The following is a 15,114-nucleotide window of genomic DNA, read 5'->3' on the forward strand; positions in this document are numbered from 1 at the left end:
AGTACTTGGGATCAACAGTTCAGAGTAATGGTGAGTGTGGAAGAGAGGTGAAGAAGAGAGTACAGGCAGGGTGGAATGGGTGGAGAAGAGTGTCAGGAGTGATTTGTGACAGACGAGTACCAATAAGAGTGAAAGGGAAGGTCTACAAGAGGGTAGTGAGACCAGCTATGTTATATGGGTTGGAGACGGTAGCATTGTCGAAAAGGCAGGAGTCAGAGCTGGATGTGGCAGAGTTAAAGATGTTAAGATTTGCACTGGGTGTGACTAGGATGGACAGGATTAGGAATCAGTATATTAGAGGGTCAGCTCAGGTTGGACAGTTTGGAGACAAAGAAAGAGAGGCAAGATTGCATTGGTTTGGACATGTGCTGAGGAGGGATGCTGGGTATATTGGGAAAAGGATGCTAAGGATGGAGCTGCCATGTAAGAGGAAAAGAGGAAGGCCTAAGATGAGGTTTATGGATGTGGTGAGAGAGGACATGCAGGCGGTTGGTGTGAAAAAGCTGATGCAGAGGACAGGAAGAAATGGAAACAGATGATCCGCTGTGGCGATCCCTGACAGGAACAGCCAAAAGAAGATGATGATGATGATGACTGACTAAAGCTGCACATATCCAGCCATGAGAAAAATGCTCCAGATCTAAAGACCTCAACATATATAGAGCTCAGGCAGAGGGAAAAAAGCACATAGGACCCAAGTCTCAGTGTAAGCAACTCCCTCCAGTGTATTTCACCAGAGTAAAGTCACTTACACTGGGAGAAAGTCTTTTGGAATCTGGCTTCAGTGAAAGCATGTTTGTAGGCAGGTCTTACAATGAAAAAAGTCACTTAAAGTGAAAACAAATCTTTTGGAATCTGAGCAAGTTTATACCAAATAAAGCCTCTTACATTGAGAACAACTCTTTTTGAATCTGGCCCGTAGGCTCACTGAAAGGCAATTGAGAAGCAGATCATGTCTGGACAATGCTATAGGATGCAACAAGAAAAGACAAAATATTGCAGATCCTAGGATGTTTAAACAGCTGAGAAGAAGAAAATAGACAATGCCAGAGTCCAGACAAAAGAATAACAAGTGAAAGCAGACCAAATTCTCATCAATAGGCAGCCAAAACTGACATTTTCTGCCATGTATAGACAGAACTGTCTCAAAAATTTCTCTGTGATAACCATACCTATTCCTGTTTTCCAGCACCACTTTGCTAATAACATGTGTCACAAATAACTTAACTAATATACTTCACCATTGCATTCCCTCAGATGCCTCACTTCTAAATAATAGAAATTTTTGAAGAGAGGATGTACCATCTTTGCTTTGGGAGATAACATCTCCCACAAGTGGAGAACTGCTCAGCTTGGCCCTACTGATGTTTTTCTTTGCCTCACATATACATCACAATTTAGGTTGGTCAGTATGAACCTTATCATGAAAGCACAGTGCAGAGTTAAGAGATTAAAGAAAAAGAATACTAACTGTCTTCAGTTTAGTATTGCTGGCATTCTTTTTCTCATATTCTATTACTTATCAAAAGTTTGGTTTACGTACTCCAACTTATGTTTGTGACAATATTAGGTATTGCGAGCCATGCAAGGTGAAATAGAGCAGTGGATTTGTAACATATGCCAGCACAGCTAGCTGGAATTTTATAAATAATTATATGTCATTTGTATATCAAACTGATTTGTAGAGATGCTTGCGCTGAAAATGTATTTGTGAGGTGTACTTGTGTTAAAATGTATCAACAGTGCACCCTGTTGGAAGGAAAAACATGTACATGTATTACTGTAACTAAAGTAAATGTATACGTTGAAACAGCATATACTGGAAGTGAAGAGATTAATCTTAATCAACCTGATTTTGCAAAATATATCTGAAATTAAATTACTTTATGGGTTAAGCCAAAAAAGATGTTATCCCACAGTTTTGAATGGAGCCAGAGATGCAATGTCTGGGCTAGAGAATAGGTTGCAGCTCATGTAAGAAGAGTGAAATGGTTTTATGGTTTTAAAACTTCAAACAGCTGCACCACATCTGAGCAAAGCTCTATCTGTGTGTATGATAACATATTGGTGCAAAAACCCTGGCAGCTTCTAGTGATGGGGATAGTGCGGGAAACAGAGTCAGATGACCAGATGTGTGTGATGCCATTCTGTACAGAAGTAATGGTTTAATATTAGAGGAGACTGAAGTCTCAGCTGCATTCTGTATTCTGTCTTGGATCTGATGACAAGGACCACTCACCCATTTGTCTTGCTCTGTTCAGTAAGTAGGAACAGTAATTCTTTTAGTCAATTGGAAATAGATAGTGAAATTAGCTAAATATTATATTTCTACAACCGTTATTTTTAATATTCCCTGTCACTTAAATTCTGATGTTTCTGTAAATATATATTTAGTATTTTCTAGTTCCTTTATTATTTATTATTAAATATATTTAAACTTCTCATTGTGGCTGGTCCTTTTAGAAAAACATTTAAGTTTTGAGAGTATTTGTACATCTTTATTTGGTGATAACTGTGGCCACTCCCGAAAGCCTTGCTGTTTGGTTAACATTACCATTTGTATTAATATTAATTTCACTCAATATAATTGGGTATCCTTGTAAAAACCTTAAATTCTGGTGGCAATGATAACTACCTTATAGTCTGGGCAGAAGGGGGCACAGCAGATGAATATGTGTCAGCTTTTCTCAGGTGTGTGTGTGTGTGTGTGTGTGTGTGTGTGTGTGTGTGTGTGTACATAAAATCTCAAAGAGTGTGTGTGTCAGCTGCTAGGAGCAGGGTCACAAGGCACTGGTTTCACAGAGAGGGTGCTGAAGGAATTTGATTAGAACCCCAGCCAAGGTCTCAACTTTAAAGCTGTGGCAGTGGAGAGTCCCACTAATATTTTGTATGATTCACAAATAGTATTAGGACACAAGAAAATGAGATCACTAGGTGACTAAGACAGTGTTGCTTGAGGATTTCAGAGGCTTTCACTGTAATTGTGAATGCTAGCAAAGATCATTCATGACAACAATTAAGATTGGTAGTGGTTAATTTAGTTGGCAAGAACTAACATGCCTGTGACATAACTGTTAACAAAATTGTACATTAGCTTCTTTGATGAGTCTTTTGTCTTGTATTTAGGCTGTGGATGCCCAGACTGCTGTTTCGCTACCAAAGACAGTCAAACAGATCATGGACACATGGACTCTACAGATGGGATTTCCTGTTGTGACAATTAATACTTCAACAGGAAAAGTTACACAAAAGCATTTCTTGCTTGATCCAACCTCTACTGTCAGCCAACGTTCAGAGTTCAAGTGAGTACACTGTTAAGCAAAATTACTTCTTTATGTTTTGTGCTGAATGATTTTGTGTATCATGTTAATTGATGCTTGATGTTTATTCATTTCTTATGTTTATTTTCCTAAATATGGAGCCGCATTTTTTGTACCATGATTACTAAATCAGTAATATAATTTTCTTTCAAAGCATAAAAGCACTCATTGCCAATTATATAGGCCACAAACAATATGACTTATTTGTGCCTTACTGCTTTTGAAATTATAGACATTACAGAAATGATAAAGCTTGGGAACTTTTTAAAATAGTAATAGGAAAGACAATGCACATTATTACGCAGGGAAAGAGTTTCCCCTTCTTATAGCTATGTGTGCCTGCTTATTTGGCATAGAATATTGTTTTCCTAGACAGGGGTATGGAGCTTCTGACCATCTCTCTCACTTTGTCTTGGCTTACATTTCCATGTAGAACTTTCATAAAATTCCAAAATCGTAACCTACTGTTTAAAATGTTGTAGTAGGCAATGGCTGATAGACCACTTGTTGGGTTTTTCTTCCAAGAAATATTTATTTTTTAAAGCTAAGTATTATATTCATCTGAGGCCTTTAAAGTATTTGAGAGTCAGTCTGTCTTGTAGATAATAACATCATTGCCCTATTAAGGTTCTAAGGGATTGATAAATGATGGTAGTCCAAAGAAAAGGCAATTTGAAACTTTATGTCTGTAGTCATAGTGTTCAGTGATATATGCACAAAATAGTTGTCCAGCTTTGGTTTTGAAATCAAAAAGTGTCTAGCAGCTTCAAGGCATACATCAGGTGTGGGGTTACTTTCTTTACATACACACATATATATACATTTAATAATCATTATACCAACATGCAAAGTTATTTTTGTTTGCACATAGCTCACTTACTAAATACATCTTTGATTATACATTCTTTTTATAGAGTCAGAAACTGCTATGTTGCATATGATTTCTCTTTCTCTATACACATCTGGTCTACCTATCTTTAGCATGCTGATGTAGATGTTTTTTTACTGCACAGAGTTCTTTCCATTTCCCATTCTGTTTTAAGTTATGTCATAGACTTTCCATATCGCCTTCCACTTATTATTTCCCTTTCCTAGTCCCTCCTCTGTTTTAACTCTGTTTTATTATATTCCTTATTGCATCCTTTATTTTCTTATTTTCTCTATATGCACTTTATTTACTATTCCTGTTGTTCCCCACTTTATCATTCCATAGTTCTTAAGTCATCCTGCTAGTACATTCATCTTTCTCTCAAATTTTCTCACCCTAACCAAAAATTAGCAGAAATCCCACATTTCTGCCTCTTATTTCCAAAGTATTTTAATTCCTTCTTTATTTGCCCTTCTACTCTCCCAAAGCAAATGAGTTATACCTGCCTTCTCCATTCCACATCTTCAGTGGGGAATGTCTACCTTCTTCCTGAAGCCTCCATATTACATAGAACCACTGATGTGCTATTTTTATTTGCCTTTCCCAAATCTAAGCCTACTCTATATGTCCACATCATTTTCTTCCAGTCTTTCCTGTCCACTGTTACAATTTCCTGTCTGCTTTTTAATGTTTACAATGCTTGAGGCCTTAACTTCTTATGTACATATCTCAAGCTTTCTTTCATGATACTTATAGTCTTATATAATCCACTGGGTGGTGAATTACAATATTATCTTTTATTCCTATACTTTGATGTAGTATTCTATACAGGAAAGAGTTCATATTTACACTAAAATGACCTAATCCCAAGATAAACAATATATTCTATTAAGAAAATAAATCCCGTAAGGATAATCAATGTATGTACAAATATCTAGGCACAGTTGCAGATGGGAGATAAGGACAACTTGACTTACCTAGTCAACCTAGTTGCCTAACAAATGGATAACATTAACATTAACATCTTATCTAACCAACTGCTTATTTCCTATCTTATACCCCATTCAGACAATTTTATATTTCTGAAATGCAGTCTTGAATTTTTTGGGGCTGTAGAGCTTCTTCAGGAAGTCTGGTCCAACACTGATCACCCTCTGTGTGAAATAATATCTTATGACTCCATGGAGACATCCAACATATATTATTTATTGTGTTGTCTTACTCCCACATATTGTATTCATTCATGTATGTATTTCTTTACTGAAATATGGTATACATTGGGGCTTGTTGAGATTGCTCAGGGAAATGATAATTTCATTGTCCATTTCTGCTGTCTTTGTTCAAATTGTACATGTTAAGTTCTTTTCATCTCTCCTTATAAAGATTCCAGTTTTTCTTTCCCTTTCATAATCCCTGCTATAATTTAAATAGTATATTCCATACTGCATTTCTTATTCTCTCGATATTCCATTTACTTATCAAACCCATTTCCCCACTTCATCACTATAGGTTTTTAAGCAATCCTGATAGCACAGTCATCTTTCTCTCGTATTCTAAAATACTAATTCAAAATAAACAGAACCTCCATATTTCTACTTCTTATTATAAAAATAATTGAAACCAAATGACACAAAAGTGTAAGAATGGATTCATAGGGATTCAGATGAAACATATGCCTGCTGTGTATTTTATAAGATCTAACCATTTTAAATATAGGGTGCAGTAGGGCTTCTCAGGTTTCTATTCGAATGACAAAAATGCATTTTGTCGAATGCATTTTCATCGACACATGTAAGGCGAACAGACGAAACAGCGAAGCGGCTGTTCAGCGAATTCTTTCCCTGGGAAGGAAATTACTTGACCGCTTCATTGCTTTGCCTGTTCTGAAATGTAGTGTGGTCCTTTGTCTGGTATAGCTCCATAGCGTGATTATGCAACAGTTACTGACCTTAGGGTTAGCGTGCGGGTTAAGGTAAGTGCATATGTATGAAAGTGTTTACTGTTTTTTATTTTGCATTAGATGTATAGTTGATTTACGTGTGTATGTATTTTCAGCTGTTTACTTTTGTTTGGGGGGGTAGGATTAGCGTTAAGGTAAGTGTGTATGTGTTTGGAACTGTTTATGTAAATGTACGAGAATTACTGACCCTTCAATTCTGGTTGTCAACTAAACTAATGGTCGAGCAAATGCACATAACATACGTATACACACACACACACACACATATATATATATATATATATATATATATATATATATGTATATATATATATATATATATATATATATATATATATATATATATATAGAGAGAGAGAAAGAGAGATCTAAATATATGTGTATATATATATATATATATATATATATATATATATATATATATATATATATATATATATATATATATGTGTGTGTGTGTGTGTGTGTGTGTGTGCAAAACACAAAAATAAAGTAATGGTAGAACAATTTAATGAAAAGTCGAACATAAACTAAAAATAATGTTGCTTGGTATTTGTTTTATTGTATAACATTTGTTAACTGGATAAGCCCATTGGACACATTCATTAAAGCTTTCGAACTTGACTGAATTGTGTGCTCATCTGTCATTTCTTTTTCATTTCTTTACTAACTCTATCATGACTTCACTGAAGGTTTTTCTTTTATTATGGTGAATCCATAAGGATTCTGGCAAATTCCCACCATAACTGTGCTAGAGGCTGGATATGAGGTGGATGGTCCAAAGCCATGTGTTCACAGATGGCACACACTGTTTCATAGACAGCATCACTGTCACCTCTGGCCATGGCTGCATTTGTATCTATGTGTTGATGCTCCCATGATCATAGCTGATGTTCTTCTGTCCCACTGATGGTAAACATGCTGGACCAATCAACTGGGTCCCACAGTTGCACACCATCCCTATTTCCCATTGGCTTATGAATGCCAGCCATCTATATCCCCTACATAGAAGCTAAGCAGGGTTCCCGTACATGCTCCTGTAGGGCCTTACGATCCATTAGACAGGACACATTCAGTCCCAGTACATCAGGGATATACAGTACACCTGGGCAGAGTTCACATCATGGAAGCTCCACTCTGACACTGGAGGATGTGATGCAATTTTTTATATATTTTTAATGTAAAATAGTTCCTCCACCTATTGTTTCAAAGTTGCTATAGTATATGTATATATGTAAACAATGTTAGAGGAAGCATTTTACATCCAAAATATATCATTTTGAAAAAAAATATCTAGATATCTGGATATTTGCTTTATTTTTGGTCCCTTACTGCTAAGATGTATGCCAATAGTTACACCAATTTAGTTCTAGCCTTTTGGGAGACAAGGTTTTGTAGAGCAATTCATTTTTTCAATGTATTAGTTTTTACAAATGGTTTGTTGACGATGTGTTCCTGTTTTGGACGGGGACCATTGAACAACTGAACAGGTTCATTAATTATCTACATGAGACAACTGAGTTTTTGAAGTTTAGTTTTACAATATCTAACACTGCAATTGAATTTTTAGATGTTATAGTTACTCTGGATCTAATAGACCAGTTTAAAACCCAGGATCTATAGGAAACCATGCAGGAAAAACAATTTATTATAGAAATCTAGTATGCATCCAGGGCACATTACTAAGAATGTCTGGAATGGGGCAATTTTTTAGGGTCATGAGGCTACAGAATGATGACTGAGAACTCAAAGAAACCTTAAACACTATGACTAAGGATTTTATGGAGCAAGGTTATAAGATTAAAAACATTGAACAAAGTTTCTTTGAAGCTCGTTCAGTTAGGGATACACAAGTGAGACCTTATTTCACTAATAGGGTTGATAATATAGTCAGTACTGTGAATTCATGTGTTAATAGACAGAGAGAGAATAGGTAGCTCTTACCTATTCAAATAATATCAATGTTCTATGCAATATTATCAAAAAGAATTGGCCCATTTTAATGACCAATCTGGAATTAAAAGAGGTCTTAGGTATGGCACGAAAGTTTTGTTTCAGGAATAATCTATCATTAAAATGGCATTTATGTTATAGGACTGGCAGGCAGGTTCAGTGTATTCAGTCTGAAAGGTATGGCACTTTTTGCTGCCATTCATGTAAAGCTTGTAAGTTTATTAGGAATTGTACTTTTCTTGTACATTCAGTTACAGCCCAGAGGATAGTCTTTGAGTTCTATGCAGACTGTAAAAGTAAGGATTTGATATACTATGCCAGTTGTACTATGTGTAATGCATTTTATGTTGGGAAGATGAATTATTCGTTAAAAGAAAGGATTTTTGAATATATGAGTGATATTCATAAAAAGAAGAGCACCTGTGCTTTGTCCCAAACATGTTCAAATGCTTGGTAGTGAACATAAGTTCAAATTCCTGGTATTAGAATTGTTGAGTGAAAATATAAGGGGATGGGATTTTAGGAACTACATGGAAGAGAAAGAGTTACGATGGATTTTACTGCTACAAGCACATGTTCCTCTGGGGTTAAATGAGCAGGTCTCTTTGAGACCACTCTTAAAATCCTGCAGTTTGAAACAATAGTGCTATCTTTGTCATTATACCATTTATTTTAATGTATGTATGCAGTTGTCAGATAGAGTTTATGTACCTTATATGCAATTTTATTTCAATATATTGCATTCTTCTTTAGTCATTGGAACTTATATTTTACTATTTTAGGTACATTGGCGAGGCATTGCTGTATGCACCAATCACAGTAAACAGATATATGTTGCTATCCAATGAATGACTTGTTTTTAATAGATTCAGTTTGGTTGCTATGCAGTTTGCACCTTGTCTCTTTCCTCAAGACATTCTATGTATTAGCTATTATTTCCATTGAGGATGTGCATCATTCTATAATGTTTTTTCGTTAATTTTTTTTTTCAGACATTAAACATGTCCTATTGTAGGCTAAATTTCATTTAATGAAGAATGGCTAGTCATCTTGATGATCCTTTCTTGACTGAGCAGTTAACACATCTTTTTTTGGCTGTGTTTGGTTTTGTTGTAGAGTTAAGGATCTATTAGTCTAGATTTTCAGTTATCCAATGAATACATTTTTGCCTAAGATTTATTTTAGTTCAGTTTTGAAATATAATGAATTATGTATTTTTTAGAAATCTAATTCACTGCAGTTACAATTCCTGTGGGGGGGGGGGGCGTGTGTATTATTTACTTGCCATTGGTTATTTAGAAGGTTAAATATGTACCATTGGATGCTTGATTTTACCCAATGGTGAACGATTACTTTATTTTTGCCAGCTAATTTTTGATTCAATGCTATTGCATTGCTGTAGATTGTGTCATTGGTTCAGTTGGAATGTTAACCACCAATTGGAATGACATTACAATGTTCCAGTGAGAAATAGTTTTTCTTATTCCTTAGTCAGTCATTGGTTCCAAGGTCAGAGTTGCTTGTATTTAATTGGTTTATACTGCAACTATGAATATTCATGGTCTGAAGAAGTGGTTTGTATATCACAAAAGCGCTTACATGCCAATATTATTTTTCATTTTGTTTTTACTGCTTTTGTGTAAGCCTTTTATCATATTTGTGCTAGTTTTTAAAAGTTTGTTTTATTAAATACACTGGCAACTTACCATGGTGGTTGGAACATTTTTTATTTTATGTAGCAAAAATAAGCAGAGGGACCCAGGCATGCTCTTCTCTCCGGTGTAAAAAAACAGGTTTATTCAAAGTACAAACTGCACAAGCGCTTTCACAAACAGCTTCATCAGGTGCTTAAAATGGCATAAAAATACCCCCTCCTTTTATACACTTATTTACAAATCAGATGGCTTTACTAATTATTCATCACATGATACTAACATTACATCAGAACAATTCCAACATAATAAAAGATTTTATTAAAAATAAAATAAAAACATAAAACACTCTTTAAATTACCTAAGTAAAGGTCTTGATTTAAGTTTAGGTCTTAGGGGGACATGGTCATTCAGGCCATGTCCTGCATTCCCCCCTTAATCTAACTATCCAAGTTACCTCTAACTCCTCAGTGTGATTACATATATCACCTGCTGTTACACTTGGGTAAATCCTGCCTATTGCCATAAACTTAAATGCATGTGATGGATCTGTACTAATAACATGTTTGGCTAAGGCACTAACTTTGTTCCTTTTGCTGATATGATATGAGTGTTCCCGAATCCTATCTTTAAAACACCTATCAGTCTTCCCAATATCAAATTTCCTACAGCTTAAACAATGAGCAAGATAAACTATATGTTTAATTTCACACGTGGCACTAACTTTAAACTTGTACTTCATCTTTTGATCAGGATGGTCAAATTCTGAACTAGTATCTATATTACTACAAAAAGAGCATTTGCCACAAGGTAAAGTCCCTGTGGACTCATGTTCATAATGCCTGCCCTTAGGATAACACAATTTCTTTTTCAAGGACTTCTTGTTCCTAAATAGGAACTTAGGTGCATTTTCTAACACTGTAGCTATTTCTTTATCAGTAGTCAGAATATTCCAGTGCCTTCGAATATTATCCATATATTTATTAACATCACTGGTATAACTTAAGGGTACCTTCAGTTTATTCCTTACCTGCCTGTTTGCATCCTTAAACTTCTGTCTTTCTCAATTTGAATAATAGGGTTTAGCTCTAGTGTCCCTCATGTTCATGACATCTATTACATTTGTTTGGATCATTCCTTCATTATAGCCCCTTTCTTTCAGTTCTTCAGCTACAGTCTCTACTTGTAGAAATTCAACTTCCCTAGCATTTAACCTTGAGGTTGAAAACTTGGTTATGTACTACATTTCTAAACGTATAAAACAGATGCATACTATCTTTCTGTAACAGATGATACACATGACAGCTCTTCTTATATAGTGTAGTATAAACGTTCCCATCTACATCTTTCATAACTGTAGCATCCGAAAAGTTAACTTCCAGATCAGAGCACTTTGAAGTAAACTTCAAGAAATCTGTACTTTAATTGAGATACTTTTCAAACTGAGAAAAGCCAACATCTCCCTTATGCCATGCTATAAAAAGGTCATTTACAAATCTCCTGAAAAACAGAACCTGTGTACCATAAGGTCCATCAAGAAGGTGTTCCATTTCCCATGCCACCATAACAGCATTGGTGTAGCTGTTGGCACATGATGTGCCCATAGCAGCGCCATTGCGTTGTCTAAATGCTGTTTCACCATACAGGAAAACATTATGTTCAAACACAATATCCAAAAGTCTACAGACTAAAGACTTTATCATTTGAGTATTCAGAAAATCTTCTCAAAACATATTCAGTATTCACTATCCCTTGGCTGTTAGGGATAACAGTGAACAAAGAAACTACATCCATTGTTACAAATAGGATGTCATCAGTATTATTAATCTTTGCAGTAAACTCATATAAATCCTTTAAGGAATGCTCAGTGTCTCTCAAAATGTTCTCAGTGTCTCTCAAAATGTGACTAACCATACTCAAAACTGGTCTCAAACATTTTTCTCTCATATATGTATGTATGTATACTAACATCCCTATTACTGATTTTCACATAAAAATCAATATTTTTCAACATATCTAACATTGTCTCATCATACCACTTCCTATCCAATACTGCAATTGGTCCCCCTTTTATCGGCAGGTCTTAGTATAATATTTATATTCCTTTCTAAGTCTTTTAATGCCTTTGCTTCATCCTTACTTATCTTTTTTTAGCACACAGACTATCATTAGATAAATTTAACTTATATATGTCTTCAGTATATAGTTTTTCAAATGCATTTATCAGGGGATTCATAACAGGAGTAAACACACTCGGCTTTCTCCAACATTTAAAACTATATGTACGAGCAGGTGTATCAGATGTATAATTAAACATTAACTTCAGAGTTAAATTGTGAGTAAACATTTTTACATCAAATAATGAAAATGGTTCACTGATGAAATGAGTGTCACATCCCAACAGTGTATGATCAGCAAAGTCACTTCATTGTTCATCAGGGTTAAGCGCTTTCATCTACCAATCGTAGATTTCATCAGAACAATTACCCATTTCTAATCATCCATTTAACTACATTCTACCTTCCAATCAAATTCAAGACTTCATTAATCAATTAAACCACATAATTACATATTTAAAAACAAACACATGGCGTAGCTATGGGGGCAGCCTGTGCCCCCATATATGCCAATCTGGTATTACTAGACTGGGAGGAAGAACATATCATTGATACCCACTGGTCTGATTCCATAGATTATTATGTCAGGTTTTTGGATGACATATTCATTTTGGGAAGCCTAGCCAAAAAGGTACCCTGGCTTTCACCACTCAAGAAAATTATTTTCCTGTACCTTGTCAAGCAGAACACCAGAAGTGATCCTCAGGGTGAATTTCCTATTAACAAAAGAACAAGCTGCAAGGAAATATGAATAACAACCAAAACTGAGAAAAACACACTAGTATTAGTATTGAGGAAGGATTTTATCCGAAAGCTTGCTATTATAAAGTGTGTTTTTCTCAGTTTTGGTTGTTATTGAATTTCCTATTACCCATCCAATCATCAAGATTTTTCTTGAAGAGTGCTAATGAGGAGCTCTGTTTGACATAGATAAGTAGTCTGTTCCAGAGTATGGGAAGTCTCTGGGACAGGAATCTATCCCCCCAGCACGTTCTGTTTATTGTGGTGACAAGGCTTGGGTCCCTATAGTGTGTAGCTTGGAGGGATTGGGATTTCTTTAAGTGGAGCATGTCCAACAGCTCTGGGTTTGACATAGCTTTGTATGTTAGGCAGAGATCGCCACTGAGTAGGAGATATGTGACGGAGTATAGCTGGAGTTTTTGAGTCAGTCTGCGTAAGGCATCTGTTTGAGGCCAGTAATCCTCTTTGTGAGGTATTTTTGTGGCCTTTCCAGTTGTTGTAGATGTCTTGTGAGGTACATACCAAAAGGGGCGTTGTACTCTATAATGGGTCTAATGAGTGATAAGTAGAGGGGAACAATAGCCTCTTTTTTTCTGGATGAGAAACCTTTTGTGATGAGGTGTGCCACGTAGAAGGATTTCCTGATCACTGTGGTGATGTGATTATCAAAGGAGAGAATGCTGTCCACCTGTGTCCCAAGGTCTCTTATCACACTTTTGGTGTTAAGTAGACTACCGCCTATGTGGTAGTTCATGGGTGCAGAGTTTTTACCAAACGGGATGACAATGCACTTTTTGGCATTGAGCTTGAGTCCATGGCTTTGAAACCAGGCATCTGTCTCAGTGAGGCCCTTTTGTAGGATGTCCACAACATTAGGAGTTTCAATTATGGCTCCTAGTTTGCAGGCATCTGCAAATTTAGTTAGCCAAAGACCTTCTGTGTTAACCTGTACTTCAGAGAAGTAGATACCAAACAGGAGAGGACCCAGAACTGAACATGTGGTACTCCACTTATCACTGGTCTTAAGTCTGATTTGGAGTCTGCTACTTTCACAGTGTGGGTTCTGTCAGTAAGCCAGTTAGCAACCCTTCTTGTGACATAGGGATTTATACCTAGTTTAGTGAGTTTATCTATAATTCCAGAGCGGGGGATGATGTCGAATGCCATGACGAGATCTAGATAGGCTGTGTGAACCACTTTACCCTCATCTGTGGCTTTGGTGACTGCTTCAAAGAAATCTATCAGGTTTAGGAGACATGATCTGCCTTTTACAAACCAGAACTGTGTGGGGCCCACAGTCTGAAGATCTCCAATGTCTTTGTTTGTGAGTTCCATGATGGCACGTTCCATGGCCTTGCAGACCAGGCTCATCAAGCTAATGGGGCAGTATTTCCCAGAGTCTGTTGTGCCCCTCCCCCCTTTGTGGAGTGGGATAACCTTAGTGGTGCACCATTCAATGGGCACAAAGCCTGAGGTGAGGCTATGATTGAACATGGTACTTAGGTGGGGTGCCAGTTCATTTTGTAGTTTGTGTAGAAGGCAGCCTGGGATGTTGTCAGGTCCCATAGATGCTGTGTTCTTGGCTTTGGAGAGTGAGGTTTTTACCTGTGCAGTCGTGATTACAGGAACTTTGGATTCTTCTGGTATAAAGATGGGCCCTCTAGGGGGTGAGGGGGGGGGGGTAAAGTTAGCACTGAACCTATCTGCCAGAATGTTGGCAATATCAGTTAGTTCTGTATATTTATTGTCATTGTGCTGTAACTCAGAGCAGATCTGACTGTTGCCATTGAGATTATTGACACAGCTATAGAATGTTTTGTGGTTGTCTTTAGAATCAGTGGTGATTTTGTTTTCATCACTAGCTTTGGAGGATTTTATGTGGGATCTCAGCTTCTTACTGAGGCTGACCAGGGAGTTCCTCCAATTGTGGGATTTTACTCTTTTTTGCAACAGTTTCTTTCTTCTGTTGTAGAGTTTGTTTATGGCAGAAGACCACCAGATTGGCTTCCTTTTTTTGGAGTATAGCATCTTGGTTCTGTTAGGGATAGCACGATCCATGCACTCGTGTACGTGCTTATAAAGTGCATTTGTGTAGGATTCAGCCTTCGTACCTCTGTTGTCCATCTGCATGGGTGTCGTGAAGTTTGCTACTTCTGTCTTAAGAAGAGTGAAGTTGGCTTTGGAGAAATTTTTTACGGTTGTTTTCCTAATAGGGGTGGGAGCGGGATGTGGATGTCTAGTGTGATTAGCTTGTGGTCAGATCTGACCAACGAGGAGCTGACCTCTGGTGTGGAACACCGGTCTCCCATGTTGGTGATGACCAGGTCTGGGATATTACTGCCCCTGGTGGGGGTGTGGATAAGTTGATCCAAGGCATTGGAATTGATGATTTCCTGAAAACGTTGCGCAAAAGAATTGGTACATGAGTAGTTTTCCTAGTTAATAGTGGGGTAGTTGAAATCACCCATTATTAGGGTGTTGGATTGTACCTTAATATTTTCCA

The 15,114-nt window shown here is 36.7% G+C and overlaps 1 protein-coding gene across 3 annotated transcripts in view; it reads left to right on the forward strand.

Annotated features, from left to right (window-relative positions):
* The window catches only part of LOC122807225 (alanyl aminopeptidase, membrane), a 1,192,582-nt gene that overhangs the window by 876,249 nt on the left and 301,219 nt on the right, over nucleotides 1–15,114 (forward strand). For all 3 annotated transcript variants that reach the window (XM_044078301.1, XM_044078300.1, XM_044078302.1), the window contains one exon: nucleotides 3,127–3,302. In XM_044078301.1, coding sequence (XP_043934236.1) covers nucleotides 3,127–3,302 — 176 coding nt within the window. The remainder of the gene's footprint in view (nucleotides 1–3,126; nucleotides 3,303–15,114) is intronic.

Source organism: Protopterus annectens, chromosome 7.part0 (genome assembly GCF_019279795.1).
Source record: "Protopterus annectens isolate FY-2018-M chromosome 7.part0, PAN1.0, whole genome shotgun sequence".
Lineage (NCBI taxonomy): Eukaryota > Metazoa > Chordata > Ceratodontiformes > Protopteridae > Protopterus > Protopterus annectens.